The sequence below is a fragment of the Myripristis murdjan genome, chromosome 16, assembly GCF_902150065.1.
Source record: "Myripristis murdjan chromosome 16, fMyrMur1.1, whole genome shotgun sequence".
Classification (NCBI taxonomy): domain Eukaryota; kingdom Metazoa; phylum Chordata; class Actinopteri; order Holocentriformes; family Holocentridae; genus Myripristis; species Myripristis murdjan.
The window spans coordinates 16,345,572-16,356,675 of NC_043995.1; the positions used below are offsets into that span (position 1 = coordinate 16,345,572).

The 11,104-nt window shown below is 44.9% G+C and overlaps 1 protein-coding gene across 1 annotated transcript in view; it reads right to left on the reverse strand.

Moving 5' to 3' along the window:
- Positions 1-9,656, reverse strand: part of kirrel3l (kirre like nephrin family adhesion molecule 3, like) — a 35,513-nt gene extending 25,857 nt beyond the window's left edge. Inside the window, exon 1 of the mRNA XM_030073250.1 lies at positions 9,032-9,656. Coding sequence (XP_029929110.1) covers positions 9,032-9,071 — 40 coding nt within the window. The 5' untranslated portion in view covers positions 9,072-9,656. The remainder of the gene's footprint in view (positions 1-9,031) is intronic.
- Positions 9,657-11,104: the final 1,448 nt, after the last annotated feature.

Sequence of the window (11,104 nt, forward strand, 5' to 3'; positions counted from 1 at the left end):
TGAGTTCCCGGGGAGTGAGACAAAGGACAGAGCTTAAATTGGCTTTTAAAGAACTCCCCAAGACAATCAGGGAGTTGACTTGAGCCACTATAGTTTGTCAGAGGACTGGTCAGAGAAAGAGGGGCAGTTAGGCTGAGGTCTATAGTGCAGTGAATGGCTAATCTAAAGTGTGATGGCTCAAGAGCTTCCCTCGGCCAACCTGAATAGACCTCCGAGCAGGCCTGACTGCCCCCAAGACTGTGGTCAGCCGTTTTAACTAGCCTGTGATTGAGTGGCTTCATTAAGGGTCCATTCAACTGTCTCCTGTATGACAGCCATGAACGACCAGTGACACATTCAACACGCCCACACATGGCCTACACATGAAAATGTGCACATGCACGGCCACATAATACACACACAGGCCCTCTTGGTGCTTTTCTATCTCATAGTATGGGCTCTACTCAACTCTACTTTTCTTGATTTACTTTACTCTGGATTTTGTTTTCCATTGCAGATATTTGCTAGTCAAAAACTAGCCGACATGCCCACACTTGTGGACTTGCTGACTGATTTTTCCTCCCTTTTCTACCAGAGTCCCACATGAGTGTTTTATTTTTAGAAAAATCAACAAGGCCAACTCATGGCTGAACAATATTAGTGTTTTGTTATTAGAGATTCGCTGCAAAACGAACTTTTTTTTTTTTTTTCATGGATTGATTATCAACTATGACAGAAGTTTTTTGAGTCTCGCTTTTTGTATTTCCTGGATGTAAGCAGTGACCAGCAAAGCTCTGCTGATTGGCCAGTTTCTCTCTGACCAATCAGTGGAAAAGAGTATAAGGAAAAGAACATCGACTACCTTGGAAAATGGTATTGGTTCTTTCCAATCATTTGAAAAGATACACAAAATATTTTCCATTCAACTGGGTTTATCACAAACCACGGAAAGATTTTTCCCTTGTTTCAAGAGACACAAGATTTTTAAGAGTGAATGTGAGACTAAATTAGATTGTAAGACGGCTATTTTTGTATTGTTCATGCATTGTTTTTACTTGCTTGTTTACTGTTGTTGTTGTTTGTCTGTTGCACGGCTAGATTCAACTTACTTTCCTCTATTCTCCCTCTTTGACCAGACATCACACAATTTCCTATCAGTTTCACTGCAGTGCCGCTCTCTCAGGATTGTACCATGTTCTTTCTAACAATGTGTGTTACCTGTCCTGGACCTGTTACTTGCGATTCCTTTGAGGATTTGGCATGTGACTGTGTTGAAGTGTAATGCTGCCTGATAGAAATAGCAGGCCAGGTCAAACCATGACCTCACACACACAGAAACCATCCCAAACAAGCCACAACAAACAGCCTTCTGGAGCCACTCTCTGCCTTTGATCTGGAGGAGCACAGATGAGATCTGTCTCCCCTTTCTATCTCCTTCCATTCACCCTTTTCTCTTTTCTCTCCGACATCTCCCTATATCTCTCTTACCCCTCCTGCTGAGCAGGTGTATTAAATGAGGTGACTATTCCGACAGCACTGGGCCGCACCTCAAAGTGAAGTGAAGAGGGCTTTTCTTTCCCTCTCTCTTATCTTTTATCCTTTCCATCGCACCATCTCCTTTACTCTTCCCTTCCCTTTTCCTTTATCCCTCGATCTCTCCATCCTCTTTTCTCTTTTTAACATGTTCCCTCGCAGTCTTGAATACGAAAAGGAGAAGGCCATGTCTCTCATCTATTTGAATTCAGTTACGGCTCTCTGTCTATCTCCCTCTGTGCATCTTGCTCTATGTCTATTGTCTATTTAGCTATACGTCTAATTATGCTGTCTCACTTATGTAATTAGCGCAAAAAATAAATGGCTGCCTTAGCTTTGTCTCTCCCCCATCCCCCTCCCTTTGCAGGCACTGAGAAAACAAATTATGGAGAACAATAGGTACAAATGGCTTCTGCACCAAACCACATGATGGATGCAGCCTGGGCACCCTGCATCTCATCCTTTCCTTTTTTCCCTTCCGTGCTTGCTCTCTTTACTCTCCCTCCCTTCTCCATTATCTCCTGCTCTATATGTCTCTGTTTGGAAACTGGGGAGGACTTTAGGAGTCTCTAGCCCAACTATCCTATCATTGTATGGCTGTATCATCTGTCTTCCTTTCTTGGCACTGACACTATATTCACACTGACATCATATTAGGCAAGGTCCTCTTTCCATCTCTCTCTCTGTCTCCCTCTCTCTCACTCTCTCTCCCTCTTTTCCTTAATCCCTTACTCTCTCTCTCCCTCCTTTTTCTCCCTCCCTCTCTCTTTCTCTACCCCTGCTGTTGTCTCCACTGGCACTCTCTTCTCTTCTATTCCCCAGAGCTTTCTATACACCACGACTGCAAAGCAAACGCCTGGGACTTTCTAAAGCAAACAGCCAGCATCCTGCGTTGTAGCCCCATCTGTGGATAGTCTGAGCAGGGAACAATCAGTCCCACTCCTCCTCCGCCTCGTTCTCTTTCCAGCCCCCTGGGATCTGCATAGCAGTAGGATGCCTCCGTCAGACGGGTGCAATGTGCTGGAACAATGGCTGGACTGCTTCCTCCATGAGGGGTGTTAGGTTCACCCCAGCCAGCTTGGGAAGCACTTAGCCATGTGCTCTTGCCCTCCTCGCTGCAGCTTCAGAGGAATGTTGCAGGATCAGAAAAGGCCTGAGGTGCTATAGATACCGGGAACTATAGAAGCTTTGGGAACAGATACTTCCACGGAACGCCTCCTCCTACATCTTCCTAACCTCACCTTTGAGTGCACCCCCAACACACACAACCGCTTGCTGTGTGTCCAAATGTACACCTGAGATCTAGTGTTTAGCCTGAGGTTCTGAAATATCCCCCCCTCCATTAGTCCTCCTCAAACTTTCAGTCAGTTACACCTTATTATTTTCTCACCTCTGCCATGCTGAAAGAAAAACAGCAGGTTTGGTTTACACCGATACAAGCATATCCATTACGTGTAATACTATGCTCCTGGCAGTAAATCCCCCTGACCCTTCTCCCTTTCCTTTTTTTCTTTCTTTCTTTCTTTAACTTTGCCTCTCTCCCTTCCCTTTCTCCTCTTGTTGTGCCCATTGCAGTCTCTGCATCGGGTTTCTTTAGCCAGACGGCGGGAGAGAGAGCCACACCTTACCCTCCTAACGGCTCAACCACCGCCCACCTTTACCACCCCCGCGCCTCACTGTTCCGCACGTCTCCACACAGCTCAATAACATTAACATGTTTTGCCATTGAGGGAGCCACAGTTAAAAGCCGGATCGATGAGCTTTGACTGACACCCCTCAGTTGATAGTAAATTGGCTGCCTTTTCTTGCAGCCACCCATGGCGAGTTTCTAAGCCCAGCACAAAATTCCCTGCAGGAGGAATTGAAATAAAATATGTTGCTATACTTTCTGCAACCCTTCACCCACCCTCCTACAACAACACAGAGCAGTCTTTCACTGTGAGGAGGAGGAAGACACTGAGCCACGGCTTCCCCGCAGCCAACCCACTATTTTGGTTAATGGTTGAGTCACTAACACAATATTAGCCCTGGCGTTCCAGGCAGTTGGAACTGACAGAAGAGAGAAAGATGAAAAGAAAGAATGAGGAGGGGACCTGGACCTCAGGGGGGTATAGGAGTATTTCCTCCCTCAACAGCATGCACTGATCCCACCGCTAATAAAGTGGGCAGCAGGCAGGCAATTCCTTGTTTCCTTGAGTGCGTTTTACTCCCAGTTGGTTAAGGAGCTGACATGTCCTAAAAGCTGGAACATCATTAATTAGACAGTTGGACTTTGACTAATCGCTCCAGAAAGGGCACATAGCCCTGAAGATGCCAAACACTCATCTCAGCTTATCATCCTCTGCCCCAGTGTGTGCCCTTGACCTCTGTGTTTGTGTGAGTGTGTGCGTGTGTGGGTGGCTGGGTGTGCCTGCATGTGTGTGAATGTGTGTGTATGTGAGCGCAACAAATAGTTAAGGGCTTTGTTTTGCTCCCCATGAGTCATGTCTAGATGATGTGCACATCCCAGAAGACCCCAAACGTGACCGCTTAACATTTCACGTCTTCCATTCACAATGAAATTTCATGTTGGGAAAGTTAAAAGAGGAGTAAAATAAATAAACATGTACAGTTGAATAACTATTATCTGATAGTATTCATAATTGAACTTTTTTTTTTTTTTTTTCCCATGATTCCCTTCTTGGCTGCCAGAATCCTCCTCCAACAGAGCTATCTTTAATACAAGGTTAAGGAACACGGCTGGTGAAGATAACACAGGAACAGATATTGCTGCAACGCAGAAGATAAATTTCAATTTGCTGTTGGTTTCTGTGTCTAGGCAGGAGATATGAAATTCTTGTCTTGCAGGGCAGGAATTGATTGGAAAATAAAAATGAATGTGTGGTCTAGTATGTCGGCGATTTTTCTTTTCTATGTTGGTTTCTTGGCTTAGGGTCTTTTGAAATGGTGATACATCTCTCTAGAAGGATGTGACACTTGCATTTTGGGGAGAGAAAAATGCAATCCAAGTCTTTCTTAAAATAGCTGCTACTGTATAAACGTGACTCTTTCCCTTGGGGTGCTGTTTTAATGATTTGCACAGAATTATTCCCAGTTTTGCTCTCTCTATTCTTTCCATTCAGTGTGTTTGTAGAGAAATTAGAATAAAAGAGTAAACATGTTTGTGCTGTCCCCAAAAGTCTGTATGCTGATGATACAGCCTGAAGTCCTGTAGCTGGGGATGAGGACTCCAGGCAATGGCAGGAAGCTGACACGGCCCCTCCATTGTCCTAGTCCTTGTCATTTCCTTCCCGGATCCTCCGACTGCCCCAGAGGAAGACAAGGTGAGGATGTGCAGAGAGAGACACAAGGAGAAAGGGGAGACAAAAAGAGGATAAGGTGGGCAGGGAGAAAAAGGAAGGGGTGGGCAAGTAAAGATAGTACTGGAAGCAGCCAAGAGCTTTGCTACCTGGGCGTACTTGGCCATCCTGCGCTGAGCCGTGCCATTGCACACATCCAGTTAAGTTGCTAACAGCTGATAACAAAGCCTCAGGACACAATGCCAAGTTCTTTATCTGTGTTTACCCGCTTTGCAAAGCTGATTACAGAGAGGCAACATTATGAAGCCCCATTGTTTCCTTTCTCCCTCCAGTTTCTTCTTCCACACATTGTGTGTATGGAAGGGGGAGGTGGGGTTGGGGGGGGGAGGTAGAAGGAGTAAAGGGTGGGGCGTGGGCGTTGGATGTCTGTTTATGAAGGAGGCAAGGACGACAATGACATGTGTGCATGACACGTCTTGGGGAGAAACAGTAGGCCTTTGTTAAAAATCCCGATCAACTCCTGCCTGTCTGCTTATGTCAAGCTGCCTTCATGACCAGATGATTTGTTAAAATGAAAATGTTGAAAATTTAACCAAACATATGTAAGACCTCCCTTTCTAGCCAAACAAGTTCAGTGAATTCCAGAGATTGCTGCGCATAGCTTTAAAAACTGACCTTTAAGTTTGATTTGCGGCCACAAGGGAGCCGAGAAAATCCAGAGATATATTCAACACGACTCCCTTGCAGCACATCCATTACACAGAGCTCTCATAGACAGGGAATCAAAGTAGGCCAAAATTCATCTATATCTTTGCCATGAGTATGTCTCCTAAATAATGCAAGACACTTCTGTTCAAGACTCAGCTGTGTTCAGATTCTGCTGTGTCTGCACTATTGTGCACCCCGTGTCTAACACTCCTCATCGGCTGGCTGGGGCTTTTTCCTCCAAACTTTCTCTCTCCCACTTACCTTCTCTCTTCTCAATCTCTTTTATCACCGAATGAAAGAAATTCATAGAGGGAAAGAGAAAGAGGAGGAAAAAATAAAACTTAGAGATAGGTAGCATTTGTTTGAGTTTGTCTGTGTGTGTGTGTGTATGTGTGTGTGCGCGCGCGCATGCGTGTGTGTGCATGTGCATGACAGAGGCAGAGAGAGAGAGTAATAAGAGGGAGAAAAGGTTAATGATGCTCTATGGTATTCCCCAGTGTTTTCCCGCTGCTTGTCAACTTAATCATCAAGACCTTTGTAACACATCAGAGTCCGAGTCTTGCAACAGGCCTCCTCCTCCCCCTCCCCCTCCCCCTAACTCCGCCGCCCCCCCCACCTTCTCTACAACTCAGTGTCTCTCCACCAAGCCTGACGTCCTCCACAAGAATTCAAAGAGCGGCAGTTCATGAAATATGCACAGTTCCCTAAAACAAACCTCTTGGGCCATGCTTCCTCTGCGTCCAGAAACATATCCGTGGTGCACAAGGGGAAGACAAATCTCTGCTAATGGGGAAGGGGAGGGGACGATGTGGTGGGGAGGAGAGGGTTTGGTCTAGACCTGACTCTTCCTCTGTTAGATGTCACCTCTCTGATCGTGCATGTGCGCACTTCACAAATCATGTGAGGACACACACTCAACCCATGGTGAAAGTCTGTCAGCCACCTCAGGCCCATTAAGCAGATCGGCTCACATGTCTCTGTGCCCCGTATTCACACATTCTCTAATCAGGCAAAAAAAAAAAAAAAAAAAAAGAGTTGTGAGAAGGAGGAAGGTGGAAAATTTCCATGGCGTCACACTGTAGTGAGACATGAGTGGCGACATGACTTAAAGAAGGGAGAGAAACTTGTAATCTCAGCTCACAGCCTTTGAACTTGGCCCTAGGAGACGCAAGCAACCCAAAGCAAAAGGTTCCAAAAAAGAGCTCACTGAAGATTACTCAGAATACTGATGCAGTGTGGAATCCAATTCCTGTGGGAGCCCAGGGGACTTTCTGAGAAAGTAAATTATCGGAGCTGTAGAAGGCAACATACATATAGATGTATGCTATTTACGAATTTCAAAGTAAAAGCATATGTTTTGGCCAAATTCTTATGCTGCAAATGCACTGATGTTTATGTGCGCACCAATGTTGGGCACTGGCGACTCTGTGTAAGATTGCGACCATAAATGAAAACCAGGGTCTCTTAGGTTCTAATTAGAGCAGCATCTAGTATTTTCATTATTTGTGTGTGTGCATGTATGTGAGAGGGAGAGAGAGAGAGAGAGAGAGAGAGAGAGAGAGAGAGAGAGAGAGAGAGAGAGAGAGAGAGAGGGTGGGGTGTGGGAGTGAGTGGGTCGTGTGAATGCATGTGTGTCTGTGGGTGTGAGTGGGGGAGGAGTCGGGGTCCGGGAGCTATTGCCGCCCTTCCTCATCCAGCTGTTGCCCGTCTATCAGGGATCAGTGGTCTTGTGGTGTCACATACAGCATCTCTCCCCCTGGCCTTGAATAATGACAAAACCATGTGGCACTGGAAGCAAAGGTGAAGATATACTCACAACAAATTACTATTATGCAAGCTTCACCATTTATGATCTTGAAAGCATCCACTACACTGGTGAAACTGAATGTGATTTACTCTGTATAGGCACTGCCTACAGTGAATTGCCTGTGTACTCTCAAGGCAAAGGAATAAAGGGGATTTTGTTTCAAAATGCATTTCATTACTCCCCTTTTGTCCGTGCCTGAGAAAATGTGTGTCAGTGTAGTGCTGTTGCATACTCTGATATAATGTATAAATTGAATTATGCTTTTCAGCTGCCAATAGCATGCATTTGTTTATCAAAGACTGAAAAAAAATGTTAAAAGTCAATAGTGGCTCGGTGTTAATTGCTCGAAGCTTAAGCTATTTAATAGAGAGCATATGATATCAGTCATTCACGTTCACAATAATTATGTTTTTATTGAACAATATAAATGTTGTCCTGTTGTTACACAATATCTTGTATCTGTCTCATTTCTGCGAAACTGAATCTCATTATCAGATTACTTTAAATTACGAGTTAACTATATTGATGTGATCTAGTGGCATAAATAAAAACGTAGATCATCTCCAGTCATCAATTAGCGTAATTATATTTACTATATTTTTAGAAAAGCGTTAATTTGTTATTTTTCCCTCTGAAATGAAATCTTTGACGACTAATTCCTGACGGGTTCAAAAGGGGTGTTCAAACCCCTCCAATCCGCAAATAAATTGGGGGCAAACAGAGTTTAGGTGGGTTTACACTTCGTTCCAGCTTGCGCCCCAGGAAACACAAACACACTCTCTCTCTCTCTCTCTCTCTCTTTCTCTCTCTCTCTCTCTCTCTCTCTCTCTCTCTCTCTCTCTCTCTCTCTCTGTGTGTGTGTGTGTGTGTGTGTGTAGCACGCACGCACACGCGGGTGTGCGCCCCCTATGACAGACCCTGCACCCCTATATCTGCGTATGCATTTCCCCCTTTATCCAGTCGTAACCGAGCACCTACGGCTCTGCTGAGTTTCCATTCATGAACAAAAGCTCAGTTCATCCACCTTGCCATGACACCTCAATAGTCTAAACTGCATTTTCCACAACGTTCAATTAGACAAATCCCCTCGGTTAAAGACTAACTTCGGGAAGAGAAAGATGTGGAGCTTGGCACGGCGGCTGTCTCCCCTCGCAGCAGCAGTTGCACATTAGTTGTATTATCCTCAGCAGCTCAAACACCCAGCAGTTTCATCCTCAGATTAAAACACGAGAGCATCCAAAATAAATGAGCAGGAACACACACACGCATACGCACATAAACACCTTGCATGCCCCCGGGTTCATAAGCCTTACAAGTTAAACTTTCTAGTCATGCGCCTTGTATCTGTCCATTCACTGAAATAGGTAAGAATGAACGTCTCTTTCACATAACCCAAAGCTCAACAAGAATAAAAATACAACAACCAAAAGGGGGAAAACCACAGCATGAACGTAGTGCCATTTAACCCGTGCCCCAGTTCAGCTTACACACAGTGAAACCTACTACTTTAAGCATTCGCTCAAATTTATTTGAACATTTGTTGAAAATCACAGCACTGAGCTGTAGCACTGCAGCATATCAGTTGCCTGTCTGTACCAGCGCACTGGATGGCTTGACGCAGCGCGCCCATACGGAGCGCAGTCCATCCTCTCCATCAGTAAAACAGCTGCATGCTAAATGATAACGAACAAAAAGCCTGTCTTACCTGTTACCATAAGGCAAACGAGGAGGTAAAATGCAGACATTTTATTTGCTTCGACCGCTGATTGTTTCGCGGGGAAGAATTCAATCGCCTCGTCAATGCGACTGTGATGGAGCTGGTTATGGTCCACCGCGGCACAGGGATACCACCGGACGGGCAGTACAAGCGCACTGGGATGCGTCTACAAAATGATCCAGTTTCCAAAGCGGTGTTTCAGAATGGCCCAGACACTTTGTGAACTCGGTTAACAATGAATCTCCATAGTTGGTAACTTTCTCCAGTGCATCAGCTTCCTTTCCACAATGTCCTTTCCTACGCACGCTGGCACAATTTTATTTCTCACTGTGCTCTCTCACAGTCCACAAGAGAACCAGGAGGGTTGAATCAGTGAATCAATACGTTCGTCCACGGTCCACTCTTTAACCTGCTTGTGCATGCTGCGCTGGAAAGCGATCTCCCCACTCTTCCCCGGCGGTGAACAGTGATAAGCCCCGGTGAAGTTGCCTCTCGCCCCCTCCACTGGAGTCTCTCAATCTGTTTCCTCTGTAGCACACTCACTCTCTCCTCTCGGTCTCCTCTGGTTCACTTCTGGCTCCTGCTTGCCAATGTGAAATGCGCACTGACAGTCATCTGTTCGGGGTACACCAAATCTGGCAGGAGCCGAATCCGAGGAGCCCCACTACCAGTCAGAAACGCCTCAGATGCTTGACAGGGGGCCCACCGGCCCCCGCCCCCAGGGGCCCGCTATTGGCTGAACAAGCGTAGCGGGGAGGGTATTTAAAACACTTATTCAGAGTTAAACGCCTGCCCTGCCTAATATTTTTTCTGCGTGTAAAAGGTGTTCTGAATTATGTATCCAAGTGATGATCTAGACCGTTATGGTTTATATTTTATTGACACATTCGAACAGGATTTTTCTCTTATGAAAATGTACATTGTGATTCTATTATCAATTTAAATAGATGTTATAGCCTACAACTGCCACAGGAAAACTACAGTTTCCTATTGGAATTTTTATACTGTGCGAAAATCAGCCAGGAAAACATACCATCTAAATGGAGATGTCAGTAAATTCACTATAGACTATCAAAGAAGCACGTAGAAAATGACTATTATTAGTCAAATTATTATAATTAGTCAAAACATCACGATTCCTCTTAGGTGAAAAAACCTGACTCAGTCTGATCTAAAACGATTCCATCGCTTAGTCATTGTCATACAATGGATGTTAAAATTAACAAAATTTAATCATTATGATAATTTACTTTAACAAAAGCTGTAAGGGTTTTGTAGGGAGATGTGCAGTCAATCACCATCTACCTTTGTTTAAGCTGGTCCTTTGATGTTCCTCATCAGTTATTCAGCTATTCAACTATCTATTGACTGACCAAAATAAAATAAAAAAGCCCTCAGTCAACTGGTTAATAAGTGTTTGACTTGCATATTGGCCCAAGAAAACACTTAATTTAATGTTAATGCAAGCACACACAACACACACGTGCCTGCGCGCGCACACACACACACACACACACACACACGTGCGCGCACACGCACACACACACACACACACACACACACACACACACACACACACACACACACACACACACACACACATACACACTTGCACACACACCACACACATACACACACAGAGCATTTGCTTCTCCAGGTGGTTAGCGCTCTGTAAGAGTGTGAAAAATTCATCAAAGAGTGTAGATTTTGACACTTAGGAATACAACAGAAAATATATTTTTTTTGACATTGCATAGAGCATTTAATTAAAGGCCACTCAATGATTAGGGCTGAGTCCTCTTGAGAGTTCCCCCAAACAGTAGTTTACACACCCTGGGGCTGGCCTCCCTGTTTATTGCCTCCCTGTAATGCAAACATAAGGGTCCCCTGCCAGTAAACACATGTTGATGGAAGAAACAGCTTGCACAGCTGGGAAGCCAACCTAGGTTAGTGTGAGTGAGCGCATGGATAAATGAGCATGTGCTCATAAACGTGTGTGTGTGTGCGTGTGTGTGTGTACACACGTGCACATGTGGGTGGGTGGGTGTGCATGAGTATTCT